The following is a 19692-nucleotide window of genomic DNA, read 5'->3' as shown; positions in this document are numbered from 1 at the left end:
GTTTGTAAAAATCAGCTCACTTGTTAGTTATTTTTCTCTGCTTTAATAAATCATTATTTACCCACAGTAAAAATACCTGATTTTAACATTTCTGGGTTTGTTTCAGGGAAGCAATGTTATGGAAGATCAGGATTTGTTGGAAATTGGAATCCTTAATTCTGGGCACAGACAAAGAATTCTACAGGCAATCCAGCTCCTTCCAAAGGTAAGCAATGCTTTCTTGGCCTGGCCCTATGTACAGGAGTCTTCAGTCCAGATATGAAAGGGCTATTGGTACTTAGGACAACATCTCTACATATTGATGCAACTCCCAAAAACAGTTCTTTGTAGGTCCAATGAAGCAATCAGACTCACAAGACCACTGTGGGCCAAACTTGACTTTAGGTGGATGACAAGAATGTCATACAGGTAACACCACTGACCAGCAGGGCACCTTCAGGGCTTCTCTTCAGTGCAAGTCCTTATACTGGTACAAACATCAGTCCAGGCCCCTCAGGTGACAGCTCAGGTACCAGAGGACAGGATCAATATTTGGTGGGTGTGGGAATGTTCCTGAATTAAAAGCTCATGCCCCATGAGAGGCTCTATCTCTTGTATACTCCATAGTCTTTGCCTTTAGGGGCAAGAGGTCTGCCTAATTATGAGTCATCACTCAAGGAAAACCAAAGTATCAAATCCCCATCAGGTATTTATAGTTCATGTATAAATCCTCTCAGTCTAGATGCAATTTGCAAGCCAACATATCATTTTAACTGTAAGCCCTATGTTACCTAGCAACAGAGTTGACCTTCTGTTTCCAGATAAGGTTTCATAGGAACCTAAAGGAAGAGGTAGGATCTAAGCACTGGTCTTTAAGATGTGTAGGACTTTAACTGATAAGGAAAAGGAAAGCATTTTAGGGATCAGCAGAAATCATATAAATATAAATATAAATTGCCAAAAGTATTAAGGGAATAGTGACACTATGTGATTTAAAATGCAATGGGATTTGCACAACAGTGTGAATGTCCTCAATCATTGCCACCAAATTGTACACTTAAAAAAGGTTAAGGTGGTAAATTTTGTGTTATGGTTAAAAAAAAAAAACCCATAGTTTTTTAAATAATTTTTTTTTTAAAGAAAAAAAAATCCAGTGTGATTAAAACAATTAGAGAACAGAGAGTGCAGCCAGAGATAAAGCAGAAAAAGTAGATTGGGTCAGTCTGTGTCAGGCTAAAGAATTTGAAATTTGTTCTGTAGGCTCTGAGGAACAGACATGACTGGACTGCTTTAGGCAGTCAATTTTGGAGGCAGTATACAATTAGGCATGAGAAGGAGGGAAAGTTGAAGTAGGGTCAACCAGCTGGGAAAAGATTCAGGGGGCAAGACTGAAAGCAGATGAAAAGTTAGACTTGCACCTAGATGTATGAACTTACCATATATTTTGTACTCTCCTTTGCTCTTTTCCTTCCTAATGAGGCTGTAATTTCTTCTCAGTAGGAGAAAGATAAATATTAACCACTGTTTCTAAGGAAGTGATCTGATGAAATTTGCCAACTGACAGTGAACTGAGTGTCTACTGATAGAACCTTAACACTTTTGCAAATTCAAGGAGAGTTACGCATACAAAGGAGTTTGATCATACAATTTTCTACAGTAAAAGGAAAAGAATAAAGCAGTCTTAGAACTAATTCCAGAAGTAATTCTTACAAGTGTATTGTTCACCTCACTACTTTTGTATCTTAAAATATTGCTTCTTCAGCTAGTTTGCTCCTCATTCTCTGCGAGGACTTTTATACTGCTATACCCCCAACACTGAGCCCAATGTGCAGCCCATGGTAGGCACTCAAATCAATAAGTGACTACCCTCTTGTCATAAGGCTGCCTGTCAAGTTAAGCTCAAATGGTTCCACATCACTTCCTTTGTGAAACTTTCCCTAAAATGGAACCACTTCTTTCACCTTGGTAATTATCACCCTAGCCCAAACCAACCACCATTAAGTGGACTGCCAGGGTAAGTTCTATCTATCATCTGTAGGTTGGACTACTGGAGTCAATTTCTCATTGGTTCTCTCTAGCTTGGATAATTCACAGATACCTAATCTCTGTCCTAGTTACCTTTCTTATCGCTCTATATCTGAATTTCCACACAGCATCCAGAATGATCCTTCTCAAATGTAAATCAGATCATGGCACACCCTGTTTAAAATCTCCAGTGAATGTCCTTCTCACTTAGAATAAAATCTTTATCCCAGCCTACAGAAGTCAATAGGATCTGGCCCCTTCCCACCTCTATGGCCTCATCTCTCACTCTCCCATTTTCCTAAACTCTAGTTATGTGGTTTCTTTTTGTTCCAGAATATACCAAGCTCATTTTTGCCTCAAGCCCTTTCCATACTGGTCTTTTTGCCTAGTAAAAAGACTTTTATTCAGATTTTCATACACTTGCTCCCATATATCATCAAATCTCTACTCAGTTGCCATCTCCTCACAGAGGCCTTGATGACCTCAAAGTCATACTCCTCACATACCATCACTGTCCTTCATATTACCCCATTTTAGTTTCTCCATGGCACTTCTGGCTACCTTAAGTTATAGTATTTATGTGTTTGTTTTTTCCTTATTCATCTCTCCCCCAAGATGCAGAGTCCACAAGCTCAGGGACCTTGACTATCTTGTTCCCTTCTATATACCCAGCCTCTAGAGCAGAGGCAGTCACATCATAGGTGGTCAGAAATGTTTGTAGAAGGCAGTAATACACCGCTGTTTTCTTTTCTCTGAGGTTTGATAGCTCTGCCTGTTTTTTTTTTTTAAGATTTTATTTATTTATTTGACAGACAGAGATCACAAGTAGGCAGAGAAGCAGGCAGAGAGAGAGAGGTGGAGGCAGGCTCCCCGCGGAGCAGAGAGCCCGATGCGGGGCTCGATCCCAGGACACTGGGATCATGACCTGAGCCGAAGGCAGAGGCCTAACCCACTGAGCCACCCAGGCGCCCCAGCTCTGCCTGTTTTGAAGTTACTAAGATTCTACCACTTCTGCCATAGAAACATCCTGAAGGCAGGCAGTGTCAGATCCACCCTTGAATTTCCCAATGTGCTTAGCTCAATACATGCGCATTTAAAGAATGGAAGAATGAGCAACTGAATGAATATTTTCCTCATGTTATTCAAATATACATTTTTCAAGTCAAAAAGTGCCTCAATTTTAAGACATATCCATAATTGTGTATATGCCATTTGATAATGAGAAACAGAAGAACCTGATCTCGGAATTATTTGGAGAATAAATGGAGTGTTTATTTTTAAGACAGAATATCATTCCCATTAGAGAAAACAATATAACAGAAACAATACAAAATTAAGCCTTTATCAAGAGGCTGAAGCGAAAGTGCTTACTATGCACCCAAATGAGTAGAGAATATATAAAAACATCCAAACACGTGTTCATCAGCACAAACAGAATGTTATAATGCTTCAAATTGATGCTTTGCCTTCTTAGGTAATGAGCCCAATCTTCAGATGGTTAATAGTGTAATTTTACTGCCAGCACATTCATTTGCATTCACTCTAACTTTGCACTGCCGCAAAAGGGACACAGTGTCTCTTTGTTTTGTTTATGCAATTTTAGTCTTCAGAATATCTGTGTTCTTCATCTGTCATGAAAAATATTCCATGATTGCTACCTGAAATCCTTTAATTAACATATTGTGTTTTGGAATCCCTAAGATTGTTCCTAAACAGAGAAAAGGTGGTTTGCTAAATGCAATCTTGATCTGTTAGCACACTTCAAAACGTGTTTTTCATGCTTTATTTGTATTTGTTGTTTCAAATTTCAAAGACAAAAGTTTATTCCTTTGGTAAGAATGGTTTTTCTGTAATATGCCCTTTTTAATATTGAAATATTCACCAATGCAAAGGTCTGCATGTTCTCAAGTACATTTGATACATCAATCACATGGAATGTATTCCATGTGTTCTAAGCATAGACATAGTTAGAACAGTAAGCACATTAATTCCTCTCTTCCACTCATTATTTCCCTCTGTCTTTTGTAATGCTTGACCTTTAGTAGCAAAGCTCAATTATCCATTTTCTCCCAGTTTCCACTTTCCTCACCAACCCCAGCTCTGTCTTTTCTTAGGTCTAAAAGTTTTCCAGAACTTCTAAAGATCAGATTTCACCCTTTTCTCTCTTGAAGAAAAAAACATACCAAAAGTTTCATGAGAAGGTGACCTGCTTTTTACTCCCCTAGAAACTGTAAGCATATAGGACTTTTTCTGTCCCCTAGACTTGGGAAAACAATCTGATTACTTATTTGAACACCTTTACCTTTTTTCAGGTATGAATTCCATATGACCAAGTATTTGGATAGTCCTCTAAAATCCTTTTAAAAAGGCAACATGTCTCTTATCCCTTGACAATATAACACTTGGAAATCAGGAATTCAGAGCATTTTCATTTTAAATGTTTGCAAGACTTGCGTCAAAACCCATTTGTCTGCCCTCTTAACCTCTCTCATCCTGAAAATATTTCAGCACACCAGCAACTTGTATGTCACATGCCCACTTCTTTTTCAACATTTTCTTTCCTCATATTTTTATGTTTTTTATCTTTGGATTTACTGAGTAGTGGTTTATACTCACTGTCCCCTTTATTTTGCTCCTATCGATCCTTCAACCTATTTGGGTCTAACTAGTTCCTATGCTACCACCCCTCACAACCAGTGCTAAGGTTATCAGTAACCAGTAGGGAAGAAAGTCCATATGACCCTTTCCACCTTCACTGCACTTCAGCTTTAGCTAAGTTCCTATAGTCATGTCAGCTGTCAGCATTGTCTTCTTCTGGCCTCCTCATTACCTGGTGATCTTCCTGCCTCTCTGATGCTCTCTCTCCTCCCCAGCTCATTTTCCTCAGTTAAATGTTGGAGTTCCTCAAAACTCAAACTCAATAATATTTGATATCTAGTAACTGTTGTTATCACAGTACTCTTGATCATAGTACAGGTTCTGGTGTTGATAGTTTTCCTCATCATTGTTAGCCTCCTTCTTTTTTACTGCATAATGAACATTTACATTTCAGCAGTTCATTATTTCTAAGTTCAATTCAATTTAACTAGTATTTGTTGGGCTACATACTTCCAATTATTTTTTCACTGTATGACACTGAAAAACCTCTGGTTGGATTAAATTACCCCCTTTCCTAACCTCAGTTTGAGATTTGGGTTTTAAAAAGTACAGAATTATCTGTTATTCCAATAGAAAAACAAGATTCAGTGTTAGTTATCTACTGTTATATAACAAATTACCCCAAACCTTAGTGGCATATAAAAACAACATTTATTTTCTCAGAGTTTCTGTGGGCCAAGAATGCAGAAGCCGCTTAGCTGGATCCTTGGTTCTGGGTCGCTGGCAGGGCTACAGTCATCTCAAGACCCAAGTGGGAAGGACCTATTGCCTAGCTCACTCACATGGCTATTTATAGGAAGGATTCTGTTCCTCAGGGGTTTTTGGACTGAGGCCTCAGTGCTTCACAAGCTGTTGACTGAAGGTTTCCTTCAATTCTTTGTCATGTGGGCCTCACCATAAAGTATCTCACAACAGGCATCTGGCTTAAACAGCACAGCAAGTGAGAGGACAAGAAAGAGCTAGGGAGATGCAAGTCACAGTCTTTGGTAACATGCCATCCTTTTGCCGTATTCTATTCATGAGAATCAAGTCACTAAATTAAGTTCACATACAGGAGGAGGTGTTTAGAGATGCAGTAAATATCTGGAGGTGGGATCCCTGGGGGTCCACCACAGAAGTCTACTCACTGCAAATACACTTTATCATGGTCCACATTACAGTCTAGTTTCCAGGTCTACATTTGTGGTTAAAGTGGAATAACCTACCAGCAATAACAATGAAAAGGACTCCTTTTATTTCCATTGGCCATCTTCATGGGACCATGATATTCACAACTAGATGATTTAGAAGCCATATTTGCAATTGCCACTCAAAAAAGAGTTAGATGTGAGATAGCATGATATGATATAATCATACACAAATTAGAGACCCCAAAGATGTGCTAATTACACATAAATACTTCATGATCTAAATACCACTGATCTAAATGATACACACAAATCAGCAATCCCATAAAACATTATACATTTTTAAAACATGTTCTTTCTTCATCAGTGCCTCACTACTGAAAGAAGAATATTTCCATCTATATTAGGAAAGTGAACTGGTCAAAGTCTATTGGACAGGACGTTTAGGATGTTAGCAAACACCAAAGCTGGGGAACCTGGGTGGCTCTGTCACTTAAGTGTCTGACTCTTGGTTTCAGCTCAAGTCATAATCTCAGAGTCATGAGATTGAGCCCCACTTTGGGCTCTACGCTCAGCAGAGAGTCTGCTTGGAATTCTCTCTTCTCCCTCTGCCCTGCCCCCTCCCTCAAATAAATAAATAAATATTTTATAAAATTAAAAAAATTAAAACAACCAAAGCTAGAAGTGAAAGGGATCATGTAACCTTAAGCCTGGTCAGAACAAATAGATAAAAGCAACAGTTGACCAAAAAAAAAATCTTGTGAGCAGGATATACAGATAAACTGACAGGGACCGGAACTTAAACACTATTAAAGAAAAGACAATATGGAGTGGTGGAAATTGTGGCAAACAGTAGAATACAAACACTGTCCCTCCAGAAATACTAATTTTATTTCCAAGCAAAACTATATTAATAAAACAAATCACCAAGGACCAGGGTTAGTTATAGCTATTACAATGAGATCATGGATTATTTCAGAGCTCAAAAGGAGTACTATGGATGTGCCACTATCCCAGTTTGGCTTCCTGTCCAAAACTATTCAAGTTCCTTAAAATTCAGATGTGTATCAATTCTAGTCTTGATGGTTGATGAAGATGTGTATAAGCTTTAGGGGAAAAGTGTTTAACCAAAGTAATTTCTTTAAAAGTCTAGAAAAGAAGATTCAGTCTTATTTCCTATCACTTAGAAAAATGATAGACACTCATCCCTGTTTCTTCTGCTATTTTTCAGAAGGGCAATGGCAAACTGTAGACTGCAGGCACAGAAGTTCTCACGGTACATTTGACAGGGTAACCCTTCTTTCTCCCATGTCATCACTCACTCTCCACCTACCCTCATTCTTTTACTTGCATTTCTTTGTTTTTGCCAGCTGGTCTTAAACATTTTGCCACCCGGTGTTGACCTACCACCCTATGAACATCCAGTTAAAGATAGACTCTTGAACAAAATCCCATACACATACATGTACCATTAGCATTAGGGGTCCTAACTTAAAGTTAATACACAATTGGACCCACGGTCTGACCAAAAGCATAGGGTATTTTTTTTCCTTTAGGTCTGGTCCTTGGTGAGACAAATTGTGGTGTTCTGGGAGTCCGTTCAATTGCCATTCAGTTCTGCAGATGTCTTAGGATTCTGTGACAAGCAAATAAGCTCATTGGATCAGTCAGGTCAGTGTAAAAGCTTGCTTATTTCTCAGGAGAGGTATTGGTGCCATTAGAGAACAGGGAAAGAAGACAGACTAAATGACCTTACAGCAAAATCTCGGGTAATTTGTAGTACATAAATCTTAAAGTGACAGTAAATCATTCAGATTTTTCTGTTATTTCTTAGCCTAGCAACCCTGATGGCCCACATTTTCCTAGAGTGACCTCTTCCCCCATGCCTCACATTTTCTGTTACACGTGGAGACCAATATCTAGTCTGTCGTTCAAGAGAAAAAGGGGCTGGTGTTTATAAAGGTCTCTGAAATAACAGAGCCCAGTATATACAGAGTACGAAATAGCGTGGCTGCATAAGTATTCCAAGAACTGCTGGGTGTGAGAGGAGTGCAGTCCTAGCATAATTTTTTATTATTTATTTATTTATTTGTTTGTTTGTTTTTATTGTGTTCTGTTAGTCAAGCCCTAGCATACTTACCGATGCTCTGTTCTAAGATTTTTCTGCAGTTTCAGAAACCAAGATGACTGCTGCGTTCTTCCTAAGCGAAAGGGGAAAGATCTTTTAATGTTTTCTTTTAAATGAATTTATCTTGGAATAGTTTATTATGTAGACGAGAGAGCTAAAATATCATTTTTAATCATAATCACCCCCCGATATTTATAGAGAAATAGGGGAGGAATTCTGCAAGTAATTAGGTTTTGATCTATTGTCATCTCCAGCAGCTGTCACCCTTCAGTTTTGAGGAGTTCACCCCCATTTAATAAAGAACAATGGCTCCCTTGAAGTGATACTGCAATCAGTAGTAATAGTAGAGGAACTTTGATATCTGGGCACTTTTCCTTCCTTACATAATTCTTCCAAAAAGATCACAATTTAGAGCTGCAAAAGACCTTAAAACATCCAGCTCAGTGTCTCTCCTGAGTTTTTCACAGGTGAGGAAACCAAGTCTAGGTCATATTAAATGACTTGCCCTGAGGCAGATTGTTTCTTAGTGACAGAAGTGGAACTAAATCCCAAGTGTCTGTGCTCATGACAGGTGCCTCCCAGGCGAATACTGTGCTATATCAGAGACCCAAGGGTCTGAGGACTCCTGTGTATTTGCAAGAGAAACTGTAAAAAGGACAGGAAAGGACCAAATGACTAAACATAAGAAAAAGAATTGTTTAAAATATTGGGCCTTTTCTTCAGTTTCAGGCTTAAAAGGTAGTTTTTGTAACCTCCCTATGTCTCTAAACTCCCTTTTCAAGGCTGGAGGTGAAGGATTGCGCCAGGAATCCAAAAGCTCTAGAAAAGGAGGAAGGAGACACCCAGGGGAAAGAAGAAAGGCAGACATAGACCATGTCAGCTGTCCAGTGACCCACTGGGAGTCAAACCACTTGTTTACCCTCGAAGGTAGCCTTAGAAAACCATTACTAACAGTAGTCACTGCTGTTTCAAAGAAGGAAAAGCATAATGGAATAAAATAACTGAACCAATCTTATTTATTTTCTTCTTTAATCTGGGTAGAGAGGAAGGAAAGATGGGCAAGAGAGAAAGGCACCCTAGGAGAGAATGAAGACACATCTTTCAAGCATTAAGCTCCATGGAGATGACATTTTTAGAAGAATCAGCCAGGAAGCAGCATGGTGTAATGGTTGGAAACATGGCCAGACTCCCTAAGTTTGATTTTACCTATTTTGTAGGGGTATTATGAGATTTAAATGAGTCAATATTTGTAAAATACTTAAAATAGAAGCCTGGCATATCCTATGTGCTATATTTATGTTTACTAAATAAATTTTTTAAAAACTTGAAGGTGAACCAAGAAAAAAAGATGAGGTTCCCTCATCCCATTAAAAATTACTTCTCCAGGCATACACAATAGGCAAAATGAATCTCCTTTTATTCATTTCATAGATCTATTATGAAATATCTACTGCATGCCAGGTACTCTTCTAGGTGTTGAGGAGTTGATGTTAGGAAACAACACCTACAAGGTCACGGTCCTCTTGCAGCTTACATCCTAGAGAGGGGTGCAGACAATAAGAAGTAAACAGATGTAATCTCAAGTAATGATAAGTATTATAGAAAAATGAATTAAACAGGGAGTACACAGAGTGAAGAGGATATACAAATGCATTTTAATCTTAGGTAGGCCGACTAAGATTCACACCCAGGCAGTTAACCTGAGGTTCTTTACCACCTCACTGTGGTCCAAACACCGTATTTCAAAGCACAAGAAGTGTACTAAGCAGATATTGAAATGACTAAGCTAAATATTCTAAGTAAGGCACCTTCAAAGAACTTGGAATTTGGCAAAAATGAACTCTCAGATCGGCTTTCAAATTAACCTAATTTAATGCTAGTTTAGCCACCTGCGCAAATTTTTAAATTCTGTAGTCCCGTTTCCTCATCAATGAGAAGGAGATGGTGGTCAAACCCACCGTGTTAGATTGTGGTGAGTGCTAAGGTTAGAAATCCCTAGGAAGCACCTGACATTTAGAAGCACTAAATTAATAGTAGGAATAACCTCTTATAATTGTTCAGTAATGCTCATTAAATTAACAAAACTCAATGAATTTTTGCCATTGCTCTTGCCTGGTGCCACACAGTAACAGAATGGACATACTTCTTGATAAAAGACTCTGGCTAACAATGCCCACGACTGCGTTGTGCTGTGAGTTTTCCATTCTTACTTGTGGATTTCTCACAGAGCAAATTATGCATTCTCTAGATAAGAAGAGGGCAAAACTTTTGAATCTGGTCATCATCCACTAAATTAATTATTGCTTTCCTGCATTTAGGATTATTGTCTAACCCATCAAGAGCTAGAAGCAAAGTTGTTTAGAATGATAACTAGGGCCTTCCTAGCTAAGAAATTAAATGAATAACATAATACTGAGAGGGCATCCTTCCTGCATCTCTTAAGGGTAATATAATCGGTTCTGTACACTAATGGCAAGTCACAGAGGGGTAGGTACAGAAAGTACTTTGAACAGCAAGGGCTCGATAAAGATGTGTGACATAGGATGGCACAGAAGTCAACTGAGAAGCTGAGTGGGCAGACCTTGACAGTGCAGTTCCAGTAAATTGCTAAAGGCATTGTGATTTCACAGAAAAGCAAAATTATGTAAATTCATGGAAGAGGTCTAAAAGAACATACCTGGGGCACCCGGTTGGCTCAGTTGGTGAGGCATCCAACTCTTGATTTTTGGCTGGGGTCATGATCTCAGAGTCATGGAATCGAGCCCCAGTTGGGGCTCCACACTGAGTGCAGAGTCTGCTTGAGCTTCTCTCCCTCTGCCCCTCCCCCTGCATGCGCACACACACTCTCTCTCTCTCTCCCCCTCTGTCTCTCATGTAAATAAAACTTAAATAAATAAATAAATAAATATATCCACCATTTTGAATGCCCCATCCCCACCTTTATCATATAATTAAATTAAGTGCTAACTTGATAGTTGAATATAATTTAGCTGTATTTCTTATTTTTGATCAATAGCATCCAAGTGAGAAGTCTGTGTTCAATTATGCTTACAAATGCATTGAGCATCTACTTATGTTTCAGACACAATGCAAGGAGAAAAAAGATGAAATTACACATCTTCTAAGAGATTACAGCCTAGCAAAGGAGGTTCAACCAATATCCAAGTGATTTTAATACAAAGCAGAGCATGAATGAGCTATAATAAAAGTAAAAGTACAAGCTCTGGATGTTAAATGTAAAGGGAAGGTCTCTTATGTACAGGAAATCAGGAGAGGATTCCTGGAGAAGGAGGCAGACGAATCAAGAAGCTATTCTTATGCACCTTAAAAACTCCTTTGCTATGGGGAATTTTGAGATAGGATCATGATACTCTGAGCAGAGAGTGACCCAAAACATTTGCTTTCTTGTTCAGGCAGATAGATATGCTGTTTGTTTCTCATTTGTAATAACCATTCTCTGAAATACAGCCCGTGCCATTAATCCAGCTATGAATTTCATCCATCACTTTGCCTTTTGAGCTATAAAAAGTCAAATACTTTGCACTCTAACAGATACCTACACTCAGCTTCAGTGGAGCAGGCTTAACTAGCAACAGAGTTAATATTCTCCTACCCTAAGCTAAGCACTTCTTCGTTACTTGTATTTCTTGGTGATAATTTTCTTTGTTGGTGATCAATGAGATTTCAGATTTCCATCTTTTGACTCTGGGTTCTAATCTGATGGTGGATCTGTAGACCCACAACGAATGCACTAGAACAACATAAGAATCCACATTGCCCAGGACGTTCCTGAGCATACTCAGAAAGACACTGCAGGCAAACATCTGTGTTAACAGCCAACACTTGAACAAAAATCTGTGTGCCAGGCACTGTTGTAGATACTATTAGGCTAATTCCACAGTTACTCATTTAAATCTTAAAATTAATTAATTCTATCTCTTACAGTTGAAGAAACTAAGGCACAGGAAAGTTAAGTAACATTCCTAGGTCACGCAGTTAGTAAGTGGCTGAGTCCGGGCCGGAACGAGGCAGCCTGGCTCCAGAATCTGTGCTCTCAGCTGCTTTCCTCTACTGCCTCTATTACCCGAGCTTCCTGTGCCTTTGCTGTGTGGATAGCCTGTCACCGCCTCCACCTTTAGACAAGTGACTGGCTATTGTCTTCATCTTCTACAGATCTAGCACATTTTATTTTAAAAAGGAGTTCAGCTTTTTTGTTTAAGTTAAAAGATTACTACTGGTCTTATCAGAGAAAGTGAGCACTCAGTAAACTGTCAGATTACTTCCTTCTTGTCTTCCAGAGCAAATACATTTTAGCTTTATTCATTGTATAAATTTGTGATGACATAGTGCTACATGGATATACTTTAGATGATCTTTAAGGTTATTATGAATCCCAGAGTTCCAACAGGTTAAAAGCTTTTTCTTCAGTGCATCACCAGTTTTAACCCTCAGTTGCTTCTTTACTTAGAGGCCACTGTTTGTTGGGAAATGGTTGTATTGACGATTTTCTAATATGACAAGGTAAATGTATTGCAGAAATTTTTGAATGTGAAATTTTCTTCACAAATGTACAAGAGATTATTGTGTAGATGTAAAGATTGATTTCCCTGCCTTTCACCTCTGGGACTCAATTACATCATCATCTATAAACATTGCTGGTGTCCACTTTTGACAGAGTACTTTTCTAAGTGCTACTGATGTAGACACAAAGCAACAATTGATCTTACATCCCAAGTCCTTAGCATCCCCGGTTGGATTGGAACCAGATGAAGGGATAGGGCAACTCCAGACACATAATGTCTGCAAACAGCCACATGGCCAGATGTTCCTCAATGAATCTATGATTCCTGCATCCATTCAATCAGATAGTAGTTCATTTTGGCCCTCTGCGAGCTTCAGAGATGAGGACACAAAACTGGATAATATTTGGTCCCTGCCTCGAGGAGTTCTACCTACATTTTGGACACAAATATGTCAAAAACTAAACTATTATGTGAAAAAAGAAAACTGCTACAGAGGAGGGAAAAGCTAAGTACATGAGGTTGAAGGAAGGTTTTTTGGATAGGTAGATGATGTTTGAGCTGAATCTCAAAGAATTATTAAGTATTTTTATTTACTAAGTATTTTTATTATGTATTTTTCCCTAAATAGAGCATTGAGGGAGTCACTCCAGACAAAGAATGCTACCTGTGTTCCTGCTAGATCTAGAGACAGTAAGGAGAAATGGATGCCTACATTTGTCCATTCTGTCTCTGCCTGTTTGTCTTTTGTGCATGCACACTCACTGTCACACACACACACATACACACACATTCTTTCTCCATATATGAACCCCAAGAGAAACTATAGAAGAGTCTCTTCCCAAATTTTTCCACTCAAGTTTCTTCTCTTTTCTGGAACTTATAAAAACACTGGCACTTAATTATTTTCTTACATTCAAATATATACCCAAGGAAATTACATATTCCTGGAAGGAGGGAACCTTAGGCCCTTTTGTATTTTGATAATGCCTAGGGTGATGTGACATATATATTTTGTGCATAAAAATTATTGTTGAATTAAGTAACTAATAACTACTAAAACTGTTGGTAAGAGCTGACTCTCTACTGAGATTTCACACAAGCACAGCTGAAAATTCAATGCCGCTCCAATGTCTGAGGTAATTAAAAATTCTGAACTGACCCACAAAAATCTTAGACTATGAAGCTAGAAACATTTTTATAAGGACCAAGATATTGTTTATTGTGACCGCCAAAGGTAGTGACATAGTTCTTAGATTATTCCCTCACTATAAATATAAAATGATTCTCAGCAACTCCAGCCAGGGTTTCAAAATGGGGTTACAATTCTCTGTGTATTCTAAACCTTACTGAAATCCCTCCTAATGGTTTGTTCTGGGTGTCTCACATCACATGTGCACCATTAACCAGACCACTCACTGACCACGTGACACCTGCTCTCTTCCACCTCTCTTGCTCTCGCTTATCACCAAAGCTTGAAGCAATGCCACCGCGACTCACCAAAAGTGCTGTCAGTGCTGTCAGTACCCGCTAAGGGTGCCAGATCTGCCATTAATGACGGCCAAAGCCGGTTTCATAGCTGCAGGTGCCCAGCGTGTCAAAGGTACTGATGTTTGCGCTGCTGGCTGCAGTGCCCAGGATCTTCTCATCAGAAGCGCCTTAGCCAGTGCCAACTGAATGTTCTGCCAGTGCCACTGAAGCCTGCCAATGTGGGCACCATCACCAAGTGCTGGTGCCCAATGTTGAGGGCACCAATGTCTAAAATACAGCACCATCTCTGCTTGCTGATGAAGTTGCCGGGGCCAATTATGCTGACTCCTTTTGTTCCCAATGTCCCAAAAATGTTTCATGATGCAGCTTTTTTATTGAGGCTTCTTCTTCTTAAGGCTGATCCATGGGAGCTAGGCCAGGGCCTAGTCAGAGTGCCAGATCCTGAAAGCCATTCAGAATCGAACATTCCCTATGACACTTGTCTATTGTCCTTTGAATCATATACATATGCATTGGCTGCCTTCTTTGAACAGAAGAGTCTTTTGAGGACTCTGAATTCCTCACGGAAAACAGACCCATGCAAGACCAACCCTGCCAGGTATCCATACATTCCCACACGTGAAAGGTGAATATGGATCTATTCAAGTTGAAATCCTTGCCACACAGCTGTGGCCGTCAAGCTGACAGATTCCCAGCCTATGTTAAAGAATCTGACCGCTTCTCACCACCTCTACTCTAGCACCCTGTCCAACCCATTAGCCTCTTTCTCCTGCATTACTTCCACAGCCTCTGAGCAGTCTCCCTCCTCCTAACTCTTGCCTCCCTAGGAACTATTCTCAACACAGCAACCGGTGACTGCACTGAAACGTAACCTAAACCATGTCACACTTCTGCTCAAATTCCTGCACTGGCTCCCTCTTTCTCTCCAAATGAAAGCCAGAGCCTTCCAAGACCTTCAGAGCTTTATCTTCCCCAGCCCCTGACCACCTCTCTGACCTGCTCCCCACCCCTCTCTTCCCACAAACACTGCTCTAACCCCCTGGTTTCCTTGTTATTCCTTGAGCAGACAGCAGTCTCACTCCTTCCTGAGGTCCATTGCCTTTCCTGGTCTCTCTACTTGGCATCTTGTCCCCTGATTGCCAGCACAGCCTCTTTACCATCCTTAAATCTCTGTTCAAATCTTGCCTTCTGAGTGAAGCTTTCCCTAACCAGCCTGTTCTCCTGCACAGACCCCGACTACTCCACAGGCACTCTCTAGCACATCAAATTCTCCTGCTCTACTTTCTCTTTTTCTTTTCGCAACACATCAGTTTCTGACATAATTTCCTTATTTCCTATGGTTTTTTAATTATTATTGTCTCCCCCACTAGAACGTAAGCTCCGTAATGACTGGCACTTTTACATGTTTTTTGACTGATGCATCCAGAAGAATAGGTAGAAAATAGTAGGCATGCGGCAAGTATTTGAATGAATAAATGAATGAGTAGATGAGTGGATGGGTGGGTGGATAGACGGATGGGATGAACGTGTGGTAGATGTCCAATTCTGTAATTCCTATACTAATTTTTGGCCACTGTCTGAATGATATCCTTCGTACTTCCCTACCCAGGCAGAACATAAGTTACGTGTTTGTATGCTGCTAACTTTGGTTTTACAGTACATCTATCTGTTTGAAGTACTTCAGCGGGTGATGTGATTATGCTCTGAGAAAGGACATGGTTTTTAAATATCAAATAAATAGAATTGGCATTCAGAACATTCATTATTTTCTGAAGACTCAAGTTTGGGGCATTTTTTTTTTTGTTGAGACTAATAACATGCAAACAATTTTCCTAACTGAAAGTAGCATTTAAAATTTCTGTTCTAAGAGCAGAGCGGTGTGCTACATAACCACTGTATATCTACATGAATGTCAGCAGATATGTACTATCAGTGGGGAAAAAAAGTGATCCTGTGTCTTTCTCTAAATATAATTCCTATCACTGGTGGAGCTTGAAAACGTGAATGATGGTGAGCATTGTATGACACCTTATTCTAGTTGCAGTAAATCCGCTTCATCTTTAATCTGAGCTCTTGTTTTGTGAAAGATCTTTGCAGCCAGGAACTATATCAAAATAAACGGTGATATTTAACAAAAGGATCTAGGATCAATATTATCGAAACAAGGATTTTACAAATGAAAAGATGGTACAAACATGTCCTTTTACTGAATTTAAAAAAAAAAAAAGTTTTACCAAAAACTTCAGAGTGGAGTGCCACAGAATCATTCAGCGTGACCATGTTTACGTCTGTGCTGAGTGGCGGATCTATTGATCTCTTCACCACAACCCCACGGGTCTTACCTGGTAGGTAACTGCCCGGTTCTCAGCGACGCTGCCTATGGCAGGTACTCTGTGCGTGCCTGGAGATGAAGCTGTAAATAACCACGTCTGACTGGCAGTCCACTCATACTGCCTGCAGAGCAATAAGGAGACGACGGTGTCTTTGTTGCTATTATCATTTTGGTTGTCCTACCATGATTTATAGAGCTTCTCTGTTTTGGCAGTTTCACATCTTTAACTTGTGGTGAGTCTGGTACCTGTGATCAAAAGGGGTGCCCCTAACCCCGATGGCTAGAGGCTGGACTAGTCTGGCTAGTGCTTCTACTTCATTCACTAACCTACTCTCCTGTGCTACTGGAAGGTGATCGCCCCTGGGTCTTGAGAACGTTTCTTATTTAAGTACCCTTTGTTGTCTGCTGCTTCACTTCCGGTTTACTCCATGGCTTACGGCTTGTCAAAAGGAGGGAAATGTCAGGGCCCCTCAGGGCTAGACTTCAGTTTGTTTCTTTTATTCATGAAATAGAAATCACAGGGTATTAAGAGACAGAGTCTTGTCCAAAGCACTTTACCTGTATTCCCCCAAAATGTCGTGCCGAGTAATATCCAGCTGTGACTCCTTCACTGCTCCTGCCCTATCTATGCCTAAATCTGGGAGTCTTCCGTGTCTGAACACTCAAAAGACCCCATGTCGCAAGTTTCAGTGGCTGTCGGGAAAAAATACAGACGTTACCATCATCTGTAATTGTTAAGTCCGTAATGACATCCAAACACAATTCGCTTACAAAGCTCTGAGGGTTTAAGTGTCTTCCGATTCTTTTATAGAAAATGTATCCACAACAGAGTATGATTGTAAACAAAAAGTCTTCGAGCAGCAGATCTGTACATGTTCGTGTCTCCCTCCCCTGCCACATATGGACACCTGGAGACCCATCACACCTCATTTCCTAACAATAGTCATGGTGTATTAGTCCTTTTAGTTCCCACAGAAGGAACCTCATTACACGGGGTACCCAGAGGCTCAGGCTTCATAAAGGGTATTTTCCCAAAGACCACCTAAAACCCCTCACAAATGAGATAATGCACGTGAGATCACTTTGAGATCTTCAAAGCCTCATGTGATTGTTAGGTAACATTCTTACCGTTAATAGTCCTATCCATTCTGCAGACGTGTCTCTCCGAGCCAAGTTGCACTACAATAGCACTTAGATGGTGGTGAATAGACTTTTTTCTGGGGCCCCATGATCAGTGGATCTGCCTTTCTCTTTCATGTTCAGTCAGTCTTTAAGAGCCACTGATGAAACAGCGCAGTGATGTCTAAGCCCAGGTCTCAAAGCCTGTAGAAGATCTGATCCTCATACTACCCGACAGACCTGCATTTGGACTTGGCAGCCCACTGCCTGCTGGCACTGCTTGTCCTGGTTTATTTTCAGGGCTGCTGTTAGTCCGAGTTTGGGTAGCAGCAGGACAGAGCAGAAGAGGCTAGAACAAGGAGCAGGAGTAGAGGGAGGCGCCTGATGATATCAGTTGTCTGTATTACAAAAGTCTGTCAGGGATCTGACAGTACAAAGTACCTCCAGTGGGAAAAGAGAAGCCACCGTCCATTTGCAGCTTCGTAGGCAAGTTTAAGTCTCCAAGCCCGGTGCATCACAGCTGTTGCAACCAGCAGGTTTACGTAAATGATAGTCGGGTTTGTGTGTTTGTACCCAGGGATGGCTGCCCTTGCCCACATGATGACCTTTAACAGTACTTCACATACACGGACCCAGCTCTCACCGAGTCCAAGCCAGGTAGGGGTAGCTCCTAGATCCTTATAACTGTTTTAATACAGATGATCAACCCCAAAGTTACTCCAGCTATGCCTCTCATGCTATCATTTCCAAGAAAGGCCAGCAAATTCCCAAACCAAAAGGCAAACCCTCTACCTCTGTCAATCTCCACCGCACCCTCAGTCTCTTATTCCCTGATATCACAGAACTTCCTCAGCCCTGTGTCCTCATTTCCCACTCCTCTCCAAGCCTTTTCCTTGTGCTTTCTATAAGATTCCATCTCCCTCCTTCTCTTCTCATGCAGACTCCTTAAAACAATGGCTCTGATTGCAGTTTCTACTTCTTCTCTTACACATCAACCCAGGGCAGCCTCGCCTCGGGGCTCTTTTCTATAAAATCCTGGGGACCTGTTTGCCAGATCCCACGAACCTTTCCCCTTCCTCCTCCTAGTAGACCTCTCCACAGCATTCCGTCACTGACAACTCCACCCTCTTTGAAACTAAGTTTCCCCCATTTCCCTTCTTGTCTTGACTATTGCTTTTTTGGTCTCCTGAGTATGATTCTTATCTTTCACATTGGAAGTGTTGGTTTGTCCTCACACCACTTCCCTTCCCGCAGTACACACCCTCCCCAATCTCATCCATGCAGGATTTCAGCTCCCACTTAGGATAAAAATAACCAAGATCTGCGTGCTTCCGTGTGCCAAGTACTGTGCATTGTTTCTCTGAATGACGACAACTCCCCCCGGAGGCAGACATTCTTATCTCTCACATCACCAATCAGAAGGCAGATGCTGAGGACGACTGAGTAGCTTACTCAAGGTCAGACAGCTGATAGTAGAGAGACCAAGACTCCTACCTGTACCTGTACGGCGAATGATGCCCAAGGTTATATGTCTCCTCGGACTTCTCCCCCAAATGTAAAGTGCAGTTCCACTGTCTTTAATTTCTTATGTCTCAAAATTGTTCGTGTCATCTCCGTCTATTTTCTCCTCTTTCTCCACTAGTAACACCACCACGTACCCGGGGACAAGGAATCAAAGCTAGAAACTTGAGGTTTTCCCACGATTTCCCCCTCTTATATTTTGCATAGTTATCACAAAGGGATGATAGTGTAATTGACAGAAAGATGCCAACAAATGCTTAAAGGAAATGGGGTTTCTCTGAATGGCGACGGCTGTGAAAATTAATGGCTTCACAAAGCAAGAGACAATGCAACATTCTGTCAAGTGGAAGTATGGGCTTCCTTAAATGTTATGTATGAAATTACCTTATTTTCAATTCTGTTTGTATTAGAGGAAAGGCGAAGCTGCTAGAATAGAAACCTCATAATGTAGTGGTTTAAAGAATAGAACATTTACTTCTCCCACGTAACAGTCTTGAAGTGCGCCGTCCAGGTTTACAAACTGGCTCTGCTCTATGCGATTCTGGAAAGACCCAGGACCCTCCATCTGTCGCTCTGTCATCCTCCAAAGCACTGCTACTCAAAGCATGGTCCAGGGACTGACAGCATTATCATTACCAGGAAGCTTGTTAGGAATGCAGAATCTCAAATTCTCCCTCCAGCCTATTGAATTAGAACCTGCATGTTAACAAGATCGCCCACGTGATTCTTTTGTACATGCAGGTTTGAGACGCATTTCCCAAACTCTAGGTTATTATTTTGCCTGTGGAGTCA

At 40.5% G+C, this 19692-nt stretch overlaps 1 protein-coding gene across 19 annotated transcripts in view; it reads left to right on the top strand.

The window, feature by feature from the left end:
• ANKS1B (ankyrin repeat and sterile alpha motif domain containing 1B) overlaps positions 1–19692 on the top strand; it is a 1143054-nt gene that overhangs the window by 823536 nt on the left and 299826 nt on the right. For all 19 annotated transcript variants that reach the window (XM_047741072.1, XM_047741077.1, XM_047741075.1 and 16 more), the window contains one exon: positions 107–205. In XM_047741072.1, the coding sequence (XP_047597028.1) occupies positions 107–205 (99 nt within the window). The remainder of the gene's footprint in view (positions 1–106; positions 206–19692) is intronic.

This window comes from Lutra lutra, chromosome 8 (assembly GCF_902655055.1).
Source record: "Lutra lutra chromosome 8, mLutLut1.2, whole genome shotgun sequence".
Lineage (NCBI taxonomy): Eukaryota > Metazoa > Chordata > Mammalia > Carnivora > Mustelidae > Lutra > Lutra lutra.
This window is presented reverse-complemented; position numbering and strand designations above follow the sequence as displayed.